The 26,603-nt window shown below is 41.0% G+C and overlaps 1 protein-coding gene across 2 annotated transcripts in view; it reads left to right on the top strand.

Moving 5' to 3' along the window:
- Positions 1-26,603, top strand: part of zfyve16 (zinc finger, FYVE domain containing 16) — a 91,750-nt gene that overhangs the window by 27,120 nt on the left and 38,027 nt on the right. Inside the window, exons 4-7 of one of the 2 annotated variants that reach the window (XM_060908690.1) lie at positions 8,922-9,018; positions 22,073-22,240; positions 22,456-22,595; positions 22,835-23,045. In XM_060908690.1, the coding sequence (XP_060764673.1) occupies positions 8,922-9,018; positions 22,073-22,240; positions 22,456-22,595; positions 22,835-23,045 (616 nt within the window). Of the gene's footprint in view, positions 1-8,921; positions 9,019-22,072; positions 22,250-22,455; positions 22,596-22,834; positions 23,046-26,603 lie in introns of both variants that reach the window. The other variant, XM_060908689.1, reaches the window with a different exon arrangement.

Raw genomic sequence — 26,603 nt, 5'->3', positions numbered from 1 at the left:
AAAAAAGTGCGCCCTGGCTCAAAAAGGTTGAAAAACAAGTGTAGCCTACGCAGTAGTGGTCGGTGATTTCCTTATGCCTACTAAAAATGCACAATGATCGGTTATAAGGGGGGGGCGGGGCTCATCGGGGGATGAGAATGGCTATCCTGCAAAAAGTAGCCCAGACTACAAGTGCTTAAATGAAGAAATCCAAACTCTCGGGTGTGCAAGGGCGCAAACGAAGGCTACAGGAAGAAACAAATAGAGCCAAGTATAGAGGTAAGTCTGATCTAATCTCTCATATCAACCATTATAGTGGCAAATTAATATTTTAGACGCCTGAATCAATGTCTGCCTAGCTACCGGTAACTAGATGCAAACAGCAATAGACTTCAATAACAAAGTACCCATAATAGCACTTTTGTTTGAAAATACAGCCCATTGATGTCCTAACAGGGTGCTTAAGTTTGCACAATTTAGAATTGTAGAATTTTTTATTCATTTAATTTGTTAATTCTTCAGAGATGACTTAACTTTTAATAGCAAAAAAGAAACTGAAAATAATTTCTTGTTTATTGTCCATGCACTACACTTTGAACAGGGTGCGGAAGAGTTTTTGCCCATTATATGGAGATATGTATTGAATTTGCGTGGTCATTTTACTTTGTGACACTTTGTTAATAATGATAACAATAATAACAATAATGAAAAAGATAAAAATGACTTCTTGTTTATTGTCCATGCACCATACATTGTTTAATAGTAATAGAATAGAGTGATTAGATTAAAGTGTTATTTAGATGTTATTAGAGGGGTTTTTTTCTTGGGGGGGGGGGCGCGCCAAAACTCAATCTCGCCTAGGGCAACCAAAGACCTAGAGCCGGCCCTGCCGGTGCAGCAGGGGAGAGTACGGGAGGGGGGGTGGACCTCCCCAGAAAATTTTCGATTTTTAGATTATAGATGAAAGTCTTTTGGATTTACCTGGAAATCCGGATATTTGACAAAACTCTTGAAAATCTTCAGTTTCCCGAATGGAGAAATTTATTTTTCAGATTTTTCGCGTTCCTAGACGCGGCGTAATACTTCGCATCGTCCTTGCATGGGCGCGATCCTTAAATAACCCAAACATAGTTCATTGATTTAAAAACAGGTGTTCTTTGTTAACAGCGCGCATGCCAGAGCTCATTAGGCGCACGCGCCCAGGGCGCGCCTTCAGGTGCATGAGCTAAGGCGCTCAGGACTGACACCGTTCTGCGCAAGCGCAACACAATCGCACTAGAAAGCATGTTCAAGCTGCCAGTGTAGCTGCAGTCTTTTTAGTTGCGAATTACAAGTATTTCCTCATGTTAATAATTGGCCATGTCAAAACAAGCAAAACTTTCCTCGTTCTTTCGACGTGAAGAGAGGTAAGCAATTTATTATATATTTTTTTCCATCAAAGTTGCATTTTGTGGTTTCGAAGCCAAGTTTTAGTGCCGTTTCTAAAACACATCAAGAAAACGTGGAAGAAACAGCAATAATGGAAGAGCTGGTTTCTAAGCTACGGTACCTAAAACTAGCAATGTTAATTTATTTTTTGTTACATGATGTACTCAGGCTGCCAGTCAGTGTGTGGCACACACACACACACACACCCCTGAAAAATCCTAGCTACGCCCCTGATTTCCATGAGAAATTTGGTATTCATTGGTGTTTAAATTTACAGACAATATGAACTAATGTAAACAATTGGCTTCAACTCGCATAAATATGAATTGGAAATGTTTAGTTCACTTGAGCTTCTGCAAAAGCACAACTCTGATAAAAGATTGATAAACGAGGCTCAGTGTCCCCAACACTGAAACCTGAAAGCTTTAGAAACTCTAACAGACCTTTACTTTTTAACAGGACTGTTTTGGGATTTTGCCGAGTTTACCTTCAACTGTGATTTTTATTTTTTTTTTCCAAAGTAATGAACTGTGTAGCAGGAAAATCACTGCGTTTTCTAAATGCACTCCTGAAAATTACTCGTTAACTAGGGGAATTAAATTTGATATTTTTGACATGTTAATCATTAATGTACATTAAAGAAAAAGGCTTAAAGGAACAGTCCACCGTACTTCCAGAATGAAATATGCTCTTATCTGAATTGAGACGAGCTGCTCCGTACCTCTCCGAGCTTTGCGCAACCTCCCAGTCAGTCAGATGCGCTGTCACTCCTGTTAGCAATGTAGCTAGGCTCAGCATGGCCAATGGTATTTTTTGGGGCTGTAGTTAGATGCGACCAAACTCTTCCGCGTTTTTCCTGTTTACATAGGTTTATATGACCAGTGATATGAAACAAGTTCAGTTACACAAATTGAAACGTGGCGATTTTCTATGCTATGGAAAGTCCGCACTATAATGACAGGCGTACTAACACCTTCTGCGCACTTCGACAGCACATTGATACCTTCACTCCTGTTTTTTTTTTCTCTCCCCCGCCCCCCCAATTCCGTCAATACAACCAACGTGACGGGGGCAGGGGAGAGGGGGAAAACAGGAGTGAAGGTATCAATGCGCTGTCGAAGCGCGCAGAAGGTGTTAGTACGCCTGTCATTATAGTGCGGACTTTCCATAGCATAGAAAATCGCCACGTTTCAATTTGTGTAACTGAACTTTGTTTCATGTCACTGGTCATATAAACCTATGTAAACAGGAAAAACGTGGAAGAGTTTGGTCGCATCTAACTACAGCCCCCAAAAATACCATTGGCCATGCTGAGCCTAGCTACATTGCTAACAGGAGTGACAGCGCGTCTGACTGACTGGGAGGTCGCGCAAAGCTCGGAGAGGTACGGAGCAGCTCGTCTCAATTCAGATAAGAGCATATTTCATTATGGAAGTACGGTGGACTGTTCCTTTAAAAGTTATAACTTGTTTTAGTGAAAATAAGCACTAGAATGCAGGGTTTTGCATGTTATGTTATTAAAATATTTTCGGGGGACGTTGCCCCCCCCATCTTAGTTTGACTTTGAAAAGTTCAGGATTTTTTTCTTTGCTCCACTTTCATCTCTATTAGATGCGCTCTGGTGCGTTCTACACCCCTTTTCCACTGCTGATCATGATCATTTTTATTGCTTTTTTATGAGTGTTTATCATCAGTTTGTGCATGAAACTGAGTGTATGGCACAACCTAATCCAAAATAATAACATGCTAATGTAATTAATAGCCTGCACATGCAGTTGAAATGCCAGCCAATAAAGCATGAATTTCTAACTAAACCTGTCTTGTTGAAATAAATAATTTATTAGTATTAAACCTTTCGATTTCATAAAATCGGTGAAATTTAGTTCCTTCTGAAATGTGGTCGTTGTGATATCTTTATTTCTGTAATATCTCACAAAAAATCAGGCCATTCTGTGGCTGGGAAGTTATTTAATTTGAGTGGATTCCCGAGCAAATAGTGTGCATGAAATTGCTCGCTTCACGCAGTCAAGCAGACAGAGGAAGTCCGTGCGCGCATACGCAGGTTTACCTTCTTCTTTTGGGTTTTCCAGCAGCTGGCATCCACAGTGTTGCATTACTGCCATCTACAGGTTTACCTTTGACCGTGCACTGACAGTTCCATCATTCTGTCGCCAAACGAACAGCTGATCACACCGAGGTGCTCGCTGACCGCCCATATTTATTAGTTTGGTCCTGTGTTTCCTTTCCTTCGTATATAACGTAACGTCTTTTCTTCTCGCTTTCCGTTACTGCAGTCAGTCTTTCACATTTCATTTGCACATTCACGTCCTCCATTTTTCTTTCCTGTTTCAAATTTGTGTCCCACAATGCTTTGCACGAACGGAGAAAACCCACCATGTGATGCATGATGTAGTATCTTCAATTGGGTCATGGTGAAGCAGGATAAAATAGCGGCGACTTTAGGGCCTAAATTCATTATTAGCCCTAAATTCATTATTTTTCTATTTAAAAAAGAAACTAATAAAATTGGAAGTCTGTGATTCGAATTCAGTAGCTTTTGATCCACTAAGCAAAAATAATTGAGTGTTGGGGAAAATTCTTTTTATGACCTACACTTGAAAAATCTGAAACGCAGTCTAGTTTTAAACTAACCTGCAGAGAGAAAAAGGCTGAATTGTTTATAATTATTAATAATAAATATAATGTCACGTGGGCGGCACGGTGGTGTAGTGGTTAGCGCTGTCGCCTCACAGCAAGAAGGTCCGGGTTCAAGCCCCGTGGCCGGCGAGGGCCTTTCTGTGCGGAGTTTGCATGTTCTCCTCGTGTCCACGTGGGTTTCCTCCGGGTGCTCCGGTTTCCCCCACAGTCCAAAGACATGCAGGTTAGGTTAACTGGTGACTCTAAATTGACCGTAGGTGTGAATGTGAGTGTGAACGGTTGTCTGTGTCTATGTGTCAGCCCTGTGATGACCTGGCGACTTGTCCAGGGTGTACCCCGCCTTTTGCCCGTAGTCAGCTGGGATAGGCTCCAGCTTGCCTGCAACCCTGTAGAACAGGATAAAGCGGCTAGAGATAATGAGATGAGATAATGTCACATTAATAAACCATAAAGTCCATATACATATATTCCAGATCAAACCTGAAAACTAGGGGTGCTTTCACGCCAACAGCAGTTGGTGCGCACTAAACAGTCCATTCGAACCAAAGGCTCTTAGTTCGGTTCGTTTTTGTTGGTGTGAATGCATCAATTGCACTCGGGTGCGCACTAAATCAAGCGGACCGAGACCTCCAAAAAGGGGTGGTCTCGGTCTGCTTGATTCCGCACCAAATGTCAACCTCTGGTGCGGTCCCTCTGGTGAGAACGCGAACCTGGACCAACTCAGGTCTAAACTAACTATTTGTTCGTTATAACATATTGAATTACAGCCTCTGCATTTGATTATTGTTATTTATTACGTATTGTACGTTATTTATTATTATTATTGTTGTTGTTGTTGTTATTATTATTATTTAACAATAAAACGTTTAAACCCATTCCTGTGTTATTACAACATAGGCTAGTGTTAAAACCGGTGTATAATACGCACATTTTTTCATTGCAAAGTGGGGTGTGTCTACACTGGATATAATGTAAAAGGCTGCCCACACTAAGAATAGTAACTATTTTAATAATTATAACTATAAAGATGATGATGTGAGCATCTACACAATGTGATCATTATAACGTCCTGTAAACAGCGGCATCAGGCACACGCGCGTGCTCCATCTCTGTCAGCATTCTGTCAGTGGGAAATTCAGATTGCCCTGTATTAACCTACAGCATAACAGATTCTACAGTAAAAGCCGGCTGGCTTGTCAGGCTAACAGACTATAGCCTACCTTGTGGGTCTTTGGAAAGGTGCTTGTCTCATCATCAGCAGGACAGCATTGGTGAAAATAGCGCGTCTCCTCTGCCTGAAATGACGCGCTACATGCCTTCGGCGAATCCAGTATACACTACCGTTCAAAAGTTTGGGGTCACTTTGAAATGTCCTTATTTTTGAAAGAAAAGCACTGTTCTTTTCAGTGAAGATCACTTTAAACTAATCAGAAATCCACTCTATACATTGCTAATGTGGTAAATGACTATTCTAGCTGGTTTTTGGTGCAATATCTCCATAGGTGTATAGAGGCCCATTTCCAGCAACTCTCACTCCAGTGTTCTAATGGTACAATGTGTTTGCTCATTGCCTCAGAAGGCTAATGGATGATTAGAAAACCCTTGTACAATCATGTTAGCACAGCTGAAAACAGTTGAGCTCTTTAGAAAAGCTATAAAACTGACCTTCCTTTGAGCAGATTGAGTTTCTGGAGCATCACATTATTTTGTGGGCTCGATTAAATGCTCAAAATGGCCAGAAAAATGTCTTGACTATATTTTCTATTCGTTTTACAACTTATGGTGGTAAATAAAAGTGTGACTTTTCATGGAAAACACAAAATTGTCTGGGTGACCCCAAACTTTTGAAGGGTAGTGTATCATCCTGACGGATGGCGACACTGCTCCTTCTTCTTCCTCTTCTTCCCTGCTTTTCCCCACCTTTTTCTTCTTCTTTGGCTATTCGTGCCAACACTTGACGACTTCAGGACAAAAGGTTCAACATCAAACCAGACTTTTATGCCTTTTGTGTGTTGTTTTGTGTTAGTTTAGTTTCTCCAGTTGAGGGTGTGGTTTTACAATCAGGGTACAAAGTTTGTGTCACAGGGGTCCAACATTCAGATTGATTCAAACTGGTTCTTGTACAGTTTTGAAGTGAAGGACAAGTTAAAGAACAGATTTCAGGTAATTTTTTGACGTGTGTATTGTAGTTTTGTGTAATCTGCTATAAGATGGGAGAAACAAATGAAGTGATTCTCGGCGAGGACATTTTTTTTGACAATTCAGAATCCACTACTTCCATAGTGCTTTTAAATATAAGGCTGTAAGCCAGGGCTATTCAAATACATTTGCAGGGGGACCAAACTAGAAAATTACAAAATTTGTGAGGGCCGGACGGACAATTGACATAAAATTGGTATCGGCTAAAGGCAATTAAAATATACTATACTAAGGTGCACTACCGTTCAAAAGTTTGGGGTCACTTTGAAATGTCCTTATTTTTGAAAGAAAAGCACTGTTCTTTTCACTTTAAACTAATCAGAAATCCACTCTATACATTGCTAATGTGGTAAATGACTATTCTAGCTGGTTTTCGGTGCAATATCTCCATAGGTGTATAGAGGCCCATTTCCAGCAACTCTCACTCCAGTGTTCTAATGGTACAATGTGTTTGCTCATTGCCTCAGAAGGCTAATGGAGGATTAGAAAACCCTTGTACAATCATGTTAGCACAGCTGAAAACAGTTGAGCTCTTTAGAGAAGCTATAAAACTGACCTTCCTTTGAGCAGATTGAGTTTCTAGAGCATCACATTTGTGGGGTCGATTAAATGCTCAAAATGGCCAGAAAAATGTCTTGACTATATTTTCTATTCGTTTTACAACTTATGGTGGTAAATAAAAGTGTGACTTTTCATGGAAAACACAAAATTGTCTGGGTGACCCCAAACTTTTGAACGGTAGTGTATCCGAAGATTGTTCTCCAGCTGCAGCCGCAACTCATTCCGGAACTGGATATTTTGCCAGAAATGGGTAATGTTGACGATATAAAAAGCAAGGACCAGCGCAAGAAACAGTGTGCAAACGTGTCGCTCCATTGTGAAAGTCCAAATTGGCGCTTATTTCCACCGGAAGATGACGAAATGTCATTCAGACCAATTTGGTTCGTTTGCATGTGTGAACGCAGACCATATGCAGTCTGTATGCTACAATGTAAGAATTTTACTGCCTGGTGCGGACCAAATAATCGAACTAGCGGTGTGAAAGCGCCCTAGAAGTAGCATGATTAAAGCAGGGAAGGCTGTTCAGAGGGGGTAGAATACTGTACGTACAGTATAACAGCTACTGCAGCTGTTATCTATTCATCATGACTACTGACTGACTAGTCTAAAAACAAAACAAAAAAAACCTAACTACTGGCAAGCAAAATTTGCACTTAACAAGGAGACACAAACAGATGTCCATTCCCACCACTAGGAGATTTGGAATCCAGTTCTGAACTACAAGTATCTTCATTTTCATCGACCTTAACCTAGCAACACTGCCAACAGTACTGTAGTGAATATTATTTGGCGCTGTCACTGTCTCCTGACAGTCTGTCTCCAAAATTATACTGAAACAAACGAAATGTCTTCACGGTTGTTCATTTTTAAATTAACCTAGGCCTCTTAGATCAGATAGTATCTTATTTAATCTTATCCAAATATTCTGTGTTTGTGTACTACCACTGACGTCATTTCAGGCCATTGGCCCTAGTTTTTAATTCACCGTCTCACATACAGACCATCATGGCGTGAGACAGTTATGGAAAAACTCAACGACTTCACCAAAGTTAGCATTTTGCATTGTTAGACCAACTAGAAATTCATCATGTTCAAGATCTGTGGTCATTACTTTTTCATAAGAATAGTTATTTGTTTACTGATCTCTCCTCATTTGAGCACCTTTCTTGCCAAACTTGGAAAGAATCTGGACAAGGTGGGCTGGTCGTGTCACCTTTTCATTTTTTTTTTTAAAGATTTTTTTTTTGGGCTTTCTGCACCTCCACTGGATAGGACAGTGTAGAGACAGGAAATGAGTGGGAGAGAGAGACGGGGAGGGACCGGGAAATGACCCCGGGCCGGAACCGAACCCGGGTCCCCGGACCCATGGCACGGCGCCTTATCCGCCTGAGCCACGACGCCCCCAACCTTTTCATTTTGAACTGTAACGAATCAGAAGCAAGCTTTCTGGCGCCCCAACTTTGCCGCGACGAGCAGCCAATCAGCGTCAAGCTTTCATGCAGTATTGCTGACGCGATTGAAGGTCAAGGCCATAAAGCCGCCGCAAGTACACAAAAAGTGTAAAAGAACACAAAAATGATCACTGATAACCATAGGAAAGAAAAGGTCTTGGAAAATAAGAAATCTACTAGCATTGTTAGTTGAGGAACTTTGAAAAGTAACCGACACCAAGCTGGATTTTGCTTTGGGCGCCGGCCCTTAATAAAACCCCTGCACAGGTGTATGTCTGTTGTCAGACACTAATAATAACATTATGATCCTGTCAGTGCTGAAAACGAGCAGTTTACTTTGACTTGGATGTTTGCCCCATAAGATTAAATTGTAAAGCTGTTTTGTGCTTACTGGTTATAGCGTTCTAACTCAATACTGGACTGATTTCGATCATTTTGGTCCCTGGTAAAAATTTGGACGCGAAAAGTTGTGGAAATAGGGCCAAGGTTAAAAAATACCAGCATTTCCCGTTAACTGTTAAAGTGTTAACTGACAGCTTGTGACTTTTTATGCTATTTTTCCCCCCTTACTTTGACAGTAGACGTGTCAGGGGATATTTGTTTGGAGTGTTCTATGCATTTGCTGACTGATATATCTGGTTGTAGGTATATTGTGCCATTTGCTGCAACCGTAAATGCAAGCTGAAATACATGGAGAAAGATGCCAGAGTTTGTGTGGTCTGCTATGAAACTATACAAAGAGGTAAGTGCTTGTCATCACCCTTTACATCGACACGTGACACAAAGCTGCAAAACATTGGTGAAGTAAGAGCATGTGTTTATTCAAATTGCAAGTAGCCCATGAAAATGACCTTCTGCCTCAGGAATATGGTGGCTGAAGCAGGTTATAATCTGTTGACATCCATCTCTATCTGCTGTTGTAAATGTTTAAAACTAGACTGCCTTTCAGATTTTTCAAGTGTAGGTCATGAAAAGAATTTTCCCCGACTCCCAGTTATTTTTGTTTAGTGGACCGAAAGCTACTGAATTCGAATCTCAGACTTCCAATTTTATTAGTTTTTTTAAAATAGAACAATTAATGAATTTAGGGCCATGTGGCCTTAAATTCTCCGCTGTTTTTTCCTGCTTCACCGTGACCCGATTCAAGATACTACGACTACGTTCAGACTGCACCCTGAAACGACCCATATCCGATTTTTTTGCCCATATGCGACCCGTATCCAATTTGTTATTGACAGTCTGAACGACACAGATCCGATTTTTTCACATGCGACCCAGGCCGCTTGGATATGTGGTCCTAATTCCGATGCATATCCGTTATTTTCACATGCGACTGCAGTCTGACCAGACAGGTCGCATTCATGCGACCTACATGTCATCAACAAGAGACAAACGTCACTATTCTGCGTTGGCTAATCCCGCCTCTTTGGTGGAAAACAACAACATTTGTACAGTTTTCAGAATTTAAATAGACTTTTATAGAATTGATCAAGCTAATGGTGGATTTGGTAGGGACCTGGATGTTGATCTGTTAGCCTGATTAAATAAAACAGTTTCTATAACTGATTTATAACTTAAACCATCCTGTATTACAAGATTATAAGATTGTTCTGGAAATTTCCAGTAATTTGACACCTTCGGTCTCGTTAGTCTGCTGCCCACATTAATCAGATTATTGTGTGAGTTCCGCCGCCGCCACAAAAACCACATCGCCAGGTCTCGCCTCATCTCCATAGCAAACTGCACTGGTGTTTCTGCACCTTGAGCCAGCGCTGAGAGAAGTTGCAGAATTCAGCTGGCTATAAACACAGGGATGTGATTTTTCCGCGAATTCGCGGAATTCTGCTTTTTTCACCTCAAAATTTGAAAAAAAATGTTTTTCCGATTTTTCGCTCAAATATCCGCATTCATATCCTATTCGTTCCGACTTTCAGTAATTCCGTCATTGAGATGAAATGAGGTACGTGATTGGCCCATCGCTCTGTAACAACCAATGAACGCGCTTGTTAGATAGCTGTACGTAAGCTCGCTTCAAACAGAGTTGAAAGATGACAGCCTCCGTGATCGAGTGTAAAGATGCAAATCGAGTTAAAGAAATCGAAAGAATAGTGAAAAACAAGTTCCGCTGGGAATGGTTGGAGAAAGAGGTTGCTACAGACGTTGGACATAATACCGTGAGACATTTGTTCAGGTCTCTCTCGCTCAGGGGCAGAGAGAGATGGCGTGCTTGCTGGAGGCCCCTCTACGCATCAGCGTGTTATCTGTGAGTGTGTGTCGTTTGGTCACGAACAAACTCAGCTTTTTATGTGTGCGTTTTGTCCGACGTGGCAGAGCCGAGTGTGTTTGACAGGACACGGTTGTCTGGGTCGAGCTAGTGGGCTTTGTGTGTGTGTTTAGGGAGGCGAGAGGTTGGCTGACGGTCACCCGGAATGAGTTGACGTACCGGCGCACTGGGCGGAGAGGAGAGGAAAGAGAGGAGGAGATGCTGTTCGTCATTTAGTCCGCGGAAATATTTCCACTTTGGGTGTAAAATGACTGGAACATTTGCTCATGGAACAGACCCGACACCAGAGTTAGCTCCTGAGTTAGCACGGCTTGCTAGTAGCAGTGAAGTTCTGTTACTTTACACTCAGGCTTGTTGCTACTTAGCCATGTAGCTAGCAAGAGCTTTAACGCACCGCTTAAACACAAGTCTGTCAAGGCCATTTATTTATAATTTAATCCTATTTTGGAGCATGTATAGCTTCTTCTGGCTACATAGAAAGTCAAAATATGTGTTGCAGCTGCCTGCTCTGGCTAACAGGCTAAGTGAAAGTGAGCGCTGTGCAGCTGGAAACGCCCCCTGTCCTGTTGCTCCACCGCGCTGATGAAGAGGAAATCTGTTGCGCTGAAGACCAAACCGCTCCATAAGGCATATAGAGTGCACTAGAGAGACTACAGGGGCCCCCTGTGTAGGGCACTTGTATAAGAAGGAGGAAGTGATTTGGGATTGAGCCTTCAGTGTGTGTGTTATCAGCCAGGTTGTTAAATTTATTTATTTATTTTTTAAATTATTTTTTAAAAAAGTCTGATAATTATGAATGAATGAATGAATGAATGAAATGAACTTAATTAAATTTACAACCAATGTAGATACATTACATTATTTACACATTACCGTGATATCTAAGGCATAATTAACAAAATTTACAGCAATAAAAAAAAATTAAGGGTGGCCCGGTGGTGTAGCAGTCAGCACTGTCGCCTCACAGCAAGAAGGTCCGGGTTCGAGCCCAGTGGCTGACGGGGGCCTTTCTGTGTGGAGTTTGCATGTTCTCCCCGTGTCCGCGTGGGTTTCCTCCGGGTGCTCCGGTTTCCCCCACAGTCCAAAGACATGCAGGTTAGGTTAACTGGTGACTCTAAATTGACCGTAGGTGTGAATGTGAGTGTGAATGGTTGTCTGTGTCTAGTGTCAGCCCTGTGATGACCTGGCGACTTGTCCAGGGTGTACCCCGCCTTTCAGAAATATGAGTAGAAATATTAGAGATATTGCCTTCTTCACAGACTTCTGATTGGATTGAATGGATTCAGCAAACACATTTTTTGTGAATGTTGTTTAGTGAAAAAGTGATTTTTATTCTTGCATATGAAAATCCTCAAGTGAGTGAACACTGTACAGTTCTGTATATGAGTCAATTTCACAGAAAACGTTTTTTTTTTTGTCCGGACGTGTTTTGTTTACATTGAGATTTCTAAAACCTTTTTATCGTCTCATATGATAAAACATTATCAGTTCTACCTTGCATTTCAAAATTTGACTACTTTGGTTCATTGACTACTTTGTCCCCCCACCAGGGCGCTGCCCTGGACCAGCTGGGGGCCTGCGGCCCCCAGACCCCCGGCTAAAATTTTCAGATAATTTCACCAGCCCCAAATCACATCCCTGTAAACAATCTAAATAAATATTTATAAAAATGTAGAAAAAGTTTATTAATATGACGAAATAAATATGTGCAAATTATTAAGCCTGAATTAAGAGTTTGGTAATACAGCGGCCGTATCCCAAATGACCGCCTACTGAAGCTCGAGTGCACTATATAGAGTTTAAAAATCCATTACTTCCTAGTAACATGTAGTGCACTTATATAGAAATTAGAGAGACATTTAGGAGTCAACCCTCGTTACCAGGCTACACGTTTTCATTTCAGTTCAGAAACAAAAACACACACGAGACCTCACACTTTAACACTAACCAGATAATTAAACAAACAAACAAAAAAAGAAATCATTAAACTTGAAGAGTGCGCTTTCTTTTTTTGTTTACGTATTACGTAGATGTGCTTATTACGTGTCAATTTGCGCATGCGGGACACTTTTGGGTCGTTTTCCGTTCATATTGGAGATCGCATACAAGTCTCATATAATTGGTAATGTGAACGGCCTAACAAAAAAATCGGATTTCACAACAAATCGGATATGGGTCGTTTCAGGTTGCAGTCTGAACGTAGTGTACATCATGCATCACGTGGTGGGCTTTCCCCGTTCACGCAAGGCATTGTGGGATACGAATTTCAAACAAGAAAGGAAAATGGAGGACGCGAATGAAACGTGAAAGGCAGACTACAGTAACGGAAAGCGAGAAGAAAAGACGTTATGTTATATACGAAGGAAAGGAAACGCAGGGCCAAACTAATAAATATGGGCGGTCAGCGAGCACCTCGGTGTGATCAGCTGTTCGGTTAGCGACAGAATGATGGAACTGTCAGTGCACGGTCAAGGCAAACCTGTAGATGGCAGTAATGCAACACTGGATGCCAGCTGCCGTAAAACCCAAAAGAAGAAGAAGCAGGTAAACCTGCGCATGTGCACACGGACTTCCTCTTTCTGTTTGACTGCATGAAGCGAGCGATTTTATGCACATTATTTGCTGGGGAATCCCCTCAAATTAAAAAACTTCCCCACCACAGAATGGCCTGTTTTTTGTTTTTTGAGATATTGCAGAACTAAACAAGTATCACAATGACCACATTTCAGAGGGAACTAAATTTCACCGATTTTATGAAATCGAAAGGCCGTCTAGCTTTAATTTTGAGTGAGGGATAAAAATGGATTCTCTCGAATCGACTGATTAGGTTGTTTTAAGCTGCATAGTGAGAAAACTTTGGGTTGTTCGAGATATGTTCACTGCTGGTTAGTGAAGGTTTACTCTCAAAGCCCTACTCAGTCCATCAATCATCCCCACTTTTGCACAAGATATCCTTGCATAAAGGAAAACAAACATGTTGTTTACATTTCTGAAATGAAGAATTGTGTACTAGTGATTTATCAGCACTGGATGGTAGGTGTCACTTGTAAATAATTGTTTGGAGCGTTTCCCATTTTTATTAGACAAAAGAATAAGGTTTACGGTCAGGACAGTTGTGCAGCTGTGTGCCTGGCTAATATTGGAGTCGCCTTTAAAGTTAATAGAGTGTCTCCAGGTGATTTTTACTCTGTCCTCAGAGCCTATTTTACAGAGACTATCCACTAGTCGTTTGTGTTCTAGAGTAGACCCCCAGTGTTTTTAATAAATGTCAGATGGTACTAGAGCCAGTATGTGGTTAATTGGCTGACCATGTTGACATTGGCCCCCTAATTTTCAAACGGTTCAGGGGTATAAAGATTCTTTATACCCCTGAACCGTTTGAAAATTAGGGAGCCAAAAATTAGGGCTGGGTTCAAAAGATCGATCCACGATCTGATATCGATTCACGTTCAAAAAATACGAGATCAATTCAAAAATGTGTGGCTCGATCTCTTCCAGGTGGCTATAGGCACTATTTTCTCGACCGCGCAAGGACCGCTATAAAAAGCGGGTGCCAGCAAACGAAACCGAAACTTAAGAACGCGAGATGGCTGAAGCTGCACAGCTAAAATCACCGCCTGGCCTGAAAGCTGATGTATGGCATTACTTTGGATTCAAACGTTACGAGGACAGAGACGAAGTCGACAGAAGAAAAGCAGTGTGCAAACTGTGCCACATAGAGGTAAAATATAGTGGCAATACAACCAATCTCCGCAACCACTTATCCAGGCACCACACCGACACAGTTTTAGCTAAGCCTGCGGCGAATCAAACTGCACTGGAAAAGGCATTTGGTGTTAAATTACATGCACAAACACACATGGGGCTGTTCCTGTCAATAGGGACAGTTTTTACTTTAAAGTGACAATCCAGCAATATCTAAGTAGATCGATATCGGATCGAATTGGATCGTGACCTTATGAATCAAAATCAAATCAATCCAGGAAATCTGGATCGATTCCCAGCCCTAATAAAGAATATGTAGGACAAATACAAGAAAATACTTAACCAGGGATCTGAAAATAGAATTTCCTTTTCTGCCATTAAAATTGTTTAAACCTCTTTTTACCCAAACACATTTTGACACAATTTATATGCATCAATGTAGGAGAGCACTGAGCATTCTTACACTGCATTAGTAAATATACAGTGGTGCTTGAAAGTTTGCGAACCCTTTAGAATTTTCTATATTTCTGCATAAATATGACCTAAAACCTCATCAGATTTTCACACAAATCCTAAAAGTAGAGAAAGAGAACCCAGTTAAACAAACGAGACAAAAAATATTATTCTTGGCCATTTATTTATTGAGGAAAATGATCCAATATTACATATCTGTGAGTGGCAAAAGTATGTGAACCTCTAGGATTAGCAGTTAATTTGAAGGTGAAATTAGAGTCAGGTGTTTTCAATCAATGGGATGACCATCAGGTGTGAGTGGGCACCCTGTTTTATTTAAAGAACAGGGATCTATCAAAGTCTGATCTTCACAACACATGTTTGTGGAAGTGTATCATGGCACAAACAAAGGAGATTTCTGAGGACCTCAGAAAAAGCATTGTTGATGCTCATCAGGCTGGAAAAGGTTACAAAACCATCTCTAAAGAGTTTGGACTCCACCAATCCACAGTCAGACAGATTGTGTACAAATGGAGGAAATTCTAGACCATTGTTACCCTCCCCAGGAGTGGTCGACCAACACAGATCACTCTAAGAGCAAGGTGTGTAATAGTCAGCGAGGTCACAAAGGACCTCAGGGTAACTTCTAAGCAACCGAAGGCCTCTCTCACATTGGCTAATGTTCATGAGTCCACTATCAGGAGAACATTGAATAACAATGGTGTGCATGGCAGGGTTTCAAGGAGAAAGCCACTGCTCTCCAAAAAGAACACTGCTGTTTGTCTGCAGTTTGCTAAAGATCATGTGGACAAGCCAGAAGGCTATTGGAAAAATGTTTTGTGGACGGATGAGACCAAAATAGAACTTTTTGGTTTAAATGAGAAGCGTTATGCTTGAAGAAAAGAAAACACTGCATTCCAGCATAAGAACCTTATCCCATCTGTGAAACATGGTGGTGGTAGTATCATGGTTTGGGCCTGTTTTGCTGCATCTGGGCCAGGACGGCTTGCCATCATTGATGGAACAATGAATTCTGAATTATACCAGTGAATTCTAAAGGAAAATGTCAGGACATCTGTCCATGAACTGAATCTCAAGAGAAGGTGGGTCATGCAGCAAGACAACGACCCTAAGCACACAAGTCGTTCTACCAAAGAATGGTTAAAGAAGAATAAAGTTAATGTTTTGGAATGGCCAAGTCAAAGTCCTGACCTTAATCCAATCGAAATGTTGTAGAAGGACCTGAAGCGAGCAGTTCATGTTCGGAAACCCACCAACATCCCAGAGTTGAAGCTGTTCTGTATGGAAGAATGGGCTAAAATTCCTCCAAGCCGGTGTGCAGGACTGATCAACAGTTACCAGAAATGTTTAGTTGCAGTTATTGCTGCACAAGGGGGTCACACCAGATACTGAAAGCAAAGGTTTGCATACTTTTGCCACTCACAGATATGTAATATTGGATCATTTTCCTCAATAAATAAATGACCAAGCATAATATTTTTGTCTCATTTGTTTTAGGGCAATTCCATGTAAATGTCAACCTCACCATGCAAAAATTAAGCAACATGTAATACATCAAAACCACTCCCAGAGATCTCACCTAGGCCTGTATTTTACAGATGTGAATAAGTTGAACCAATTTGTAACCAACCTAATATGTCACTGTCAGTCTTTCTTTCTTATAATGTAAACCCCAAGCTAAAATCAACTTTGATCATGTACAATTCTATATTATTGCCACAAGCCACAGAAATGTATGCTAAAATCCACAAAACAGCAAAACAATAGCCATCCTAAATATTATTTAAGAACTTTGATAGTTTTAGCTGATATTTAGAGAGTTTTTCAAAGGGTTATGGTGGTTAAATTGCTGATTTTCTAAACATATGCCATGTCTATTTCAGACGCGTCACATCCATAACGGAATTTCGTCACATCCATAACGCTGACTTTTCCTTCCGAAACTCTGCATGAAATACAAAATATTTTAAACAAAGATTTTTTAATATTCACCTTGGACCCCTCTATCAAATGGATATCTCCATTTCGACATTAGGTTTACAATTTCACAGAGTTTGATAAAAATGTACAGTCACCCAAGAAAAGTGATACTTTTTCTGTCACATCCATAACGCATCTTTTATTGGCATTTTCTGGCATGCCCTAGATGTACTATGGGAATTGTTCTTGTTCTATCACTTCTCCAGTATGGTACAGCCTTAAAATATGCAACACCTGTTTAAATACTGGGAGACAATAAAACATTCACTGGGTCATTTGTTGCCATTTTGAGTTCAAGTGTCACGTCCATAACGCTGGAATTGCTCTTAACTGGGTTCTCTTTATCTACTTTTAGGACTTGTGTGAAAATCTGATGATGTTTTAGGTCATATTTATGCAGAAATATAGAAAATTCTAAAGGGTTCACAAACTTTCAGGCACCACTGTAAGGTGCAAGTAGCATTGCCATCTAATCTCCAGGGTCCTGGGTTACTGTACATGCAGAGTTTCTGTGTGTGTTCTCTCTGTCCCCGTGTAGCCTTACTCTGGGTTCTCTGGTTTCCTCCTACTGTCTAAGAACCCTGATGTTACTGGGATAGGCTTCGGATCCACTGCAACCCTGACCATGATTAATCTCTTACTGAAAGGGAGTGAAATGCTTGGCGAATAAGGTGGCATTTGAGGTTCCACTTTAACTATTCTTGTGTGAAGAAAATTGAGCTAAATATCAAAAACCGAGCCGGAAAACATGAATGCATTGCAGCCGGGAAGCATGTGATTGATTTTTGCACTTCCTGGATGCAACGAGAGATGAACATCTCAACCACGCAGCCTTGGTTATACCTACGTGTCTTCTTTTGTCTTAGCTGTTTATAAATGTATAATTATTGTGTACAAGGAGTTTCCCAGTTACTTTCAGTGCGTGGATTCTTCTCATCTGTCCAAACCTCTGTTACATGAAAACAGCTGAGTTGAGAGTTATAGGAAGTGCAGTCTTTCCTCTTCGATCATGCAGTATAAAAGAATGAAGTGCTCAGAGAGTTTCTCATACATTTCCCAGAATGCACTGCAGGCAGGAAGCTGGGAAGCATGCATTTTTTTTTCTCATAAATGTATTACTTTAATCTTGGAAGTTCTGAGGTCCACTACCCCCACCTCCCGAATATTACCCCCACCTCAGCACCATTTTGTAAATTTATTTTATTTTTATTTGTTAATTACCCTACAATGGCCGTAATATGCTGTCATACTTAAGGTACACAACAGATATGAAAAAATGTCTGGAAAGCCAAGAAATGTAAGAGGAGATAGCATATCCAAGTTATTGCTCCACTCTGCTTGGGAGTTCTTATAGATCTCAATCAAACTCTTGCTGTTCAAAAAGCTTTTGCAATGTGTGCGAACATGTAGGTTCTTTTTTTATACAACCCCGATTCCAAAAAAGTTGGGACAAAGTACAAATTGTAAATAAAATCGGAATGCAATGATGTGGAAGTTTCAAAATTCCATATTTTATTCAGAATAGAACATAGATGACATATCAAATGTTTAAACTGAGAAAATGTATCATTTAAAGAGAAAAATTAGGTGATTTTAAATTTCATGACAACAACACACCTCAAAAAAGTTGGGACAAGGCCATGTTTACCACTGTGAGACATCCCCTTTTCTCTTTACAACAGTCTGTAAACGTCTGGGGACTGAGGAGACAAGTTGCTCAAGTTTAGGGAGAGGAATGTTAACCCATTCTTGTCTAATGTAGGATTCTAGTTGCTCAACTGTCTTAGGTCTTTTTTGTCGTATCTTCCGTTTTATGATGCACCAAATGTTTTCTCTGGGTGAAAGATCTGGACTGCAGGCTGGCCAGTTCAGTACCCGGACCCTTCTTCTACGCAGCCATGATGCTGTAATTGATGCAGTATGTGGTTTGGCATTGTCATGTTGGAGAATGCAAGGTCTTCCCTGAAAGAGACGTCATCTGGATGGGAGCATATGTTGCTCTAGAACCTGGATATACCTTTCAGCATTGATGGTGTCTTTCCAGATGTGTAAGCTGCCCATGCCACACGCAGTAATGCAACCCCATACCATCAGAGATGCAGGCTTCTGAACTGAGCGCTGATAACAACTTGGGTCGTCCTTCTCCTCTTCAGTCCGAATGACACGGCGTCCCTGATTTCCATAAAGAACTTCAAATTTTGATTCGTCTGACCACAGAACAGTTTTCCACTTTGCCACAGTCCATTTTAAATGAGCCTTGGCCCAGAGAAGACGTCTGCGCTTCTGGATCATGCTTAGATATGGCTTCTTCTTTGAACCATAGAGTTTTAGCTGGCAACGGCGGATGGCACGGTGAATTGTGTTCACAGATAATGTTCTCTGGAAATATTCCTGAGCCCATTTTGTGATTTCCAATACAGAAGCATGCCTGTATGTGATGCAGTGCCGTCTAAGGGCCCGAAGATCACGGGCACCCAGTATGGTTTTCCGGCCTTGACCCTTACGCACAGAGATTCTTCCAGATTCTCTGAATCTTTTGATGATATTATGCACTGTAGATGATATGATGTTCAAACTCTTTGCAATTTGACACTGTCGAACTCCTTTCTGATATTGCTCCACTATTTGTCGGCGCAGAATTAGGGGGATTGGTGATCCTCTTCCCATCTTTACTTCTGAGAGCCGCTGCCACTCCAAGATGCTCTTTTTATACCCAGTCATGTTAATGACCTATTGCCAATTGACCTAATGAGTTGCAATTTGGTCCTCCAGCTGTTCCTTTTTTGTACCTTTAACTTTTCCAGCCTCTTATTGCCCCTGTCCCAACTTTTTTGAGATGTGTTGCTGTCATGAAATTTCAAATGAGCCAATATTTGGCATGAAATTTCAAAATGTCTCACTTTCGACATTTGATATGTTGCCTATGTTCTATTGTGAATACAATATCAGTTTTTGAGATTTGTAAATTATTGCATTCCATTTTTATTTACAATTTGTACTTTGTCCCAACTTTTTTGGAATCGGGGTTGTATAAATAAATGGCAGAATGATCCAATAATGCAGCACGTAACATTGATTAATCACCAAGCGCTATTCAAGTGATATTTGTCGTTGCTAGAACAAATCCTGAATTTACATACAAGAATATTACACAGGCCATGTACAGCCTCCGTAAGGAATATGCTGTCTTAGCTCATTGATACACTGAGTAGATTATATTAACCATAACCTGTCCCTCTTGATTTGACAGAATGCATTTTATTATGTCGAGTGAAAATGTAATGGTGAATAAGAATGTACGTTTGTTTCGACGAGCTCTGGTGGAGTCGAGAAAAAAAAAAAGGTTTGTCAGCGCAGGTCCATTTGCACATTAAAAAGAGCAAGAAGCAGAGAGACTTATTTGCTGTGTGGTGCCTTTGGGCACTGGTTGTCCTTGACTGTGTGTGGCACAGATCCACCTGGGATGCACAGTGCTTTGAGACTCTGCTTCAGCTTTGGGCAGAGATTTAGAGAGAGACACACACACACACACACACACACCCTCCTCTTCAGCGTCAGGACAGCAAGGCATACGTCACCTCCCTCTGTTCCTTTTGGTCGTTTCTCAGTCCAGGACAGCCATTTAATACAGATTTGTCCATCGTAGCAGGCATTTGATGGAGAGAGGAAAGTGGGACTATGGTTGTTGTTGTTATTAAGGAGGTTAGACCCAGGATAGACAGGAGCACGGCATGATTGCATGAATGTGGGCCGCTCACTATCTGGAAGGAGACTCCGAGATGAAAGAAAGCCTGCCCCCCTTCTCCCTCTCCCTCTCTCTCTCTCTCTCTCTCTCTCTCTCTCTCTCTCTCGCTCGTTTTAAACCCTTGCTGAGTTCAGGCTGAAATGCTCCAGGGACATTGAACTGAACACACGCACCATGACTAAGATGAAAGGAAATTCAGGTTCATAGTTAAGGTAAGGTAAATTGCTAATCAACTAAAATCCATGCAGATCGATAAATACTGTCTAGGCTTTATGAAACAAGTTCCTTGAAGTCTCCTTCACACTAGCAAAGCATCTTCCACGAACTGTTTGTGCTCAGGACAGTCAGATTTACAACATGGTTGAAGGACATACAGTTTGTCTGACATGGGTTGCCATCATCGTCATCATCATCATCATCATGAGTCATTTGAGTGTCTTTGTTGTGTTGTGTTTTCTGTTTATACTGCTGGTTTACGTGTTCACTCTCATCAGAACCGGTGCCAATGTAATCGAGTCGATGGGGTTCTATGATGCTTAATCAATATACCGCAAGGCGAGGCTTACTCAGCACTTTGGTTGGAGTCAGCAGCTATGATTACCACTCAAAAGCAACTTTTACTTACCTTAATGTCTAATCAAGTTCTGTGGTTTTCTAGGTTAATGTACTGTCTGTTACCGTGTGTGTGTGTTTTAGTGAATTGTTTTGTTTAAACTATTAGTGTCGTTGTAAACTATCTATATTAAACCTTCTTTATCGTTTATAGACTATGTTTATTGACCTGTTTATAGAATAGTTTATAGAAATCTGTCAGGGTCAGTATATTTAAACCATACCTAATATTATTCTTCTGCACGGACCAGATGACAAAATAAATGTTATTTAAGATAGTGAAAGAGTGAAGGCCAATTTATGCTGACAACGCAGTCCTCGCAGATGGCGTCGCAGGTAGCGTCTGTGTAGCCCCCCCCCCTTCGCAGATGCTCTACGCGCACCTCCCAAAAATTGTGACCACCGCAGAAGCCTCGCAGACAGCGTCGCAGACAAGAGGGCTCTGATTGGTCCACTCTACACACACTTCCGCTTCCCTACTTTCCCGGTTTGGTTTGTTTTCACGACCGGCATTTTTAAAAACACGAGCGAAGATGGAGCAGCACGAAGAGCGGTTGATCGAGGAAGTGAGGAAGTACGTACATCTATACGACTCCAGTTCTAGTCATTGTAAGTAACCGGAGGATAAACACTCCACTAACCACACCCACCAACTACTCCTAGCGATTTCGCGACTTCGCGCCCCCTTGCGTTGTGGCGGTGAATAACATCGCGCACGCCTATTACTCCCCGCTCAACACTAAATTACAACTGTCTGTGAAAAGCTATCTGCGAAAGCCTTGTCGCAAGAGCATGCAGAGGCCCTAAGGGTTCTAACGAATGTATATTGATATAACGCAAGTCATGCACATAACGGTGAGGACATGAACATGCACATGACCATGAAGATACAGATTGTCTTAAGGCATCCTACTGGTATGGCACAGAAATGAAAAAAGTAGGATTGGTGCATGCCCATAGTGTGTGTTTTTGATAGCTGGTTTTGTATTTTTGCAGCTCAGGCCCTTGAGAGAATGATGAGCCCTACCGGGCCTAGTCCGAATCCTAACATCCCATCTGAGTACTGCTCGACGATTCCTCCCATGCAGCAGGCTCAAGCAGCAGGCACCCTCAACTCCCCACCCCCCACCGTCATGGTCCCAGTCTCGGTTCTCAAGCATCCTGGTAATGATGGTATGCACACACTTTGACCTTGTTTCAATGAGTTTTGACCGTGTTGCAAATGGTGCTTAAGAACCGTGACTCACCTAGCTCTCCCCAGCTCAGTATGAGGAGAAAACGTTTCGCTATAAACTTGGCTAAGATCTGGTCGATGCATTCATTTTTGAGAAATGTGTGGTTAACTAAAATCTCTATGTACATTATTATTTATTCGCTAGGATTCCCAAGAGAACAGAAGCACGTCTGGTTTGCTGATGGAATACTGCCTAATGGCGAGGTGGCAGATACCACTAGGCTTTCCATAAAGCCACGGCGATCCTCTCAGGACTCCAGCCCAGTTACACCAGACCCTCCAACGGTATGGGTCAAACAGGCTGTGCAGTAATGCACTTCTCGAAGTGACGGTTAATTTTATTGAAGGCAAAAGTTGTCACAATTTTCTACTCTTTCTGATGAATATTACCAAAATAAACCTGTTTGTCTTTTTCAGGCACAGAGTAACCTTGGTGTGTAGAAAACTATAGATAGCAGTATAGCAGACGGGAAAAAGGTTAAATTGTCTTGATCTGCCTGAACTGCTTGTGTCATCTTCCTCAGCCAATTAACAAATTCCCAGAAGGAAATGAAGGGTCAGCACACACCTCTGAGACTGGTTCAGAGGCACCAAAGAAGGCAGTCAGTGGGCCCTGGGACTATGTGTTACTCTGTGGCCTGGGTAGCTGTGTGCAGCGGGCTCCAAGTCTCCTGCCCAAGGATGACGATGGTCTACCACCACTGCTCATCACCACAGGAGAGGAAGATGGAGAGGGTGAGAACAGCTGCATTTTAAATCCTTCTGTGTGCATATTATAATATAACCTGTTTTCTTGAATGAAAAGAATCCACTCTGTAACTCTTACAACTATAGAAGCAGTCTCAGATGTTTCATTGCTTTGTGCATAGGGAAAAAGACCAAACTATTTTGCTTAAAGCAGTGTGTGAAGGAAATACTTCGTTAAAATGACAGCACTGAACCTGAACATACTGTACACATCAGTAGTTCAAACAGAAATGTTGATCATTTGTACTAGAAATGTTGATATAGAATACTTGACCCAAGGCCAGTTATTTATTTATATACGAGTGATTCCACGCTTATGGGTACTGAAATGGGGACATGAACTTATTCACCTAAAACCATTTCTTTTTTTACCATCAGGTCACAAAACATGTAATCTTTAATGAATGATATGTTAAAAGATAACTTTAATTTTCTGAGATGTAATAAAAACATATTTATATGCCAAAGTCAAGCCTATGAGTTCCAAAATGATGTCTGTTACATTACTTCTGTTACGATTGTCCATCTCGCGTCTGTTACAAATTAATTACAATCTAGCTCTATACCATGTTAATCTTATTGAAAGAATGTGTATGTTTATTCTACTACACATGTTTATTAATTATATTTGCTAAAACATCACCTTCCTATGTTTCAAAAAGTAATTCTACATTGTTAAAATTGAGAATATATATGTCCACAACACTTCTGTTACGTTCTGACTTTGGCATATAAATATGTTTTTATTACATCTCAGAAAATTAAAGTTATCTTTTAACATATCATTCATTAAAGATTACATGTTTTGTGACCTGATGGTAAAAAAAGAAATGGTTTTAGGTGAATAAGTTCATGTCCCCATTTCAGTACCCATAAGCGTGGAATCACTCATATATGAGAACATGAATGGATACCATTTCTTTCAGGCCAGCTGTAATTAAAGCAAGTTTCGTTGTTTTGATTGTGCCGAATCCCTCGTTGTCAATTACCAATAGTGGCTGATCATTAAGAACAGTGTACTGGGCAAGAGCTGTTATTTTCACTCCCCTATTGTTATCTGTAGATATTTTTTTTTCTCTTGCCTAGCCAGCCTTTGCTGCAGCGTTGGTTGTTGTGGTGTGTTGATCGTTTGTTGGTAATGAACACCTCGTGCTGAGTTTAACGTTTAAGATATTGTGGCGTTAACGTGAATTGCACCTTGACATGTGAGCCACATGTGCAGGACTCGAAATGAACTTTTTTTCTTTGTGTCCCCCAGTGGTCCCGAATTCTGTGTTGTATTGTCCCGAATGGAAGCAATAGTGTCCCCATTTTTTTCCTCTCTGAAATAACCAGTGGTTAATATTATCATATGAAGTTACTATTATATTTGTAACTATGCGATTTTGAACCCTTTATATCATTTTTACAATAAGTCACAAGACACAAGCAACACATGTCCTATACATCATCTACTTCAAAATTACAGTTATTGCATTTTCAGTTTATTAAACTTTGGCGATCTCACTGTATGAATAGATACCCGTTTATTTAAAGGGGCCAACTAGCTCATTCAGAAAATGTTTCAACTCCCTACATCTGCAGTACACTTTAGCTGAAAATAAGACCCCTTTTATGTTCATTTCATCTACTTATACCTTGAATATCTGTTGGCACTTATAAGGCCAACTTATAATTTTCACCATTACCGTTATCCATAGCCCTGTGATGACCTGGCGACTTGTCCAGGGTGTACCCCGCCTTTCGCCCGTAGTCAGCTGGGATAGGCTCCAGCTTGCCTGCGACCCTGTAGAACAGGATAAAGCGGCTAGAGATAATGAGATGAGATGAGACCGTTATCCATTTTTATGAACTTTCCGTTATCCATTACCGTTATCCATTTCTATGAACTTTCCGTTACCCATTTTTATGAACTTTCCGTTATCCATTACCGTTATCCATTTTTATGAACTTTCCGTTATCCATTTTATGAACTTTCGCTGCTGAAACGTGGGTGCAAATGTTAGCAACATCAACATAGTGCCAGGTCCGAGCCTAGTTGTGCTGCTGACTGACTAAACTTTCTGAACTAGAAAGACACCAAGAAAACTCACTTATTCTGTTGAACGGTATCTTCCATCAATATCATCCACATCATTCCTGTTGTATTTTATAACGTGTCTAACAGTGTTCATTAAGTTCATTCAGTTGCTAGCGTTGCCTGCAGACCAGGCGATGACACTTTGGATCCTGAAGGTCCCGGAGACGTTATGTCTGGGCTTTCAGTTTCTTCCCCGCGGTCGGTCCGCTTCAACCACTTAAGCATTTTTGTTCTGGCAAGAGTTGGCGCAGCGTGTGCGGTAGCAATTCCATTCCAAGTCCATATAATGCGGACACCGGCCGAAGATTCTAGAACAGAATGCGCTGCTCTGTAGCCTACGGATGCAGGTGCATCCAAAGTGTAGCTACTATGTATTTTTCGCTGTTAACGTTTTAAAATTAAAATTGACAAATTAGGTGAATGTCTACGTATGTGTTACGGCTTTGTAAATAATATTAATGTAGAACTTTTTTTCTAGATCTATTTTTTCCATTGTCCCGGGATTGTCCCAGATATGATAATTTTGTGTCCCGATGACATTTTTTATGGTCCCCGGGACGTCGGGACACCGTTAGTTTCGAGCGCTGCACATGTGTCAGTACTCGGTGCTCGCATAACACTGATGCACACAGTTAATGGCACCTTGCACTCACTTTTATTGACCATGCTCTTTGATACTGCTCTTTGTGCTTAGGTCGACCATCATGGCACATTCTAGTAAAGATGCTGTTTAATCACCAAGATTGTTTTATCAGGTTACTTATAGGGGCTTTTAACTGATGTCACAGATTTTTGTTTGTCACACAGCATCCGCCATATTGCCGGACAAACAAAAAAACATGGCCACGACAGTTAATAATGAAAATCAAGACGCCTGTAGTCAGTACAATCTCTCCGAAACGATTAAAAATTTAGATTATGCCAACAGATCGTGTTACATCCAAAAGCTGAAACATGCAGGCATCACTGATCCATATAATTTACCCACAAATGTATTTATTCCACTTGAAAAGTGTACGTCTTAATACTGATGCAGGCAAAACATCGGTCCTGGTGTTACTGGACCTCAGTGCAGCTTTTGATACTGTTGATCACAACATACTGCTGTATCGACTTGAACACTGGGTTGGGTTGACTGGTAAAGTTATCAATTGGTTAAAATCATACTTAAAAGATAGAAGCTTCTTTGTTACCATGGGAAATTGTACCTCAACGTCAATGTCCTTGACCTGTGGTGTCCCCCAGGGGTCGATCCTTGGACCATTACTATTCAACCTTTATATGCTCCCACTTGGACAAATTATCAAGAACAACTCAATTTTGTATCACTGCTGTGCAGATGACACCCAAATTTATTTTGCTCTATCACCTAATGATTATGCCCCCCTTGAATGTCTCTACCAGTGTATCGACCAAATCAACAACTGGATGTCACAAAATTTTCTCCAGCTGAACACAGATAAAAC

Source organism: Neoarius graeffei, chromosome 25 (genome assembly GCF_027579695.1).
Source record: "Neoarius graeffei isolate fNeoGra1 chromosome 25, fNeoGra1.pri, whole genome shotgun sequence".
Classification (NCBI taxonomy): Eukaryota; Metazoa; Chordata; class Actinopteri; order Siluriformes; family Ariidae; genus Neoarius; species Neoarius graeffei.
This window is presented reverse-complemented; position numbering and strand designations above follow the sequence as displayed.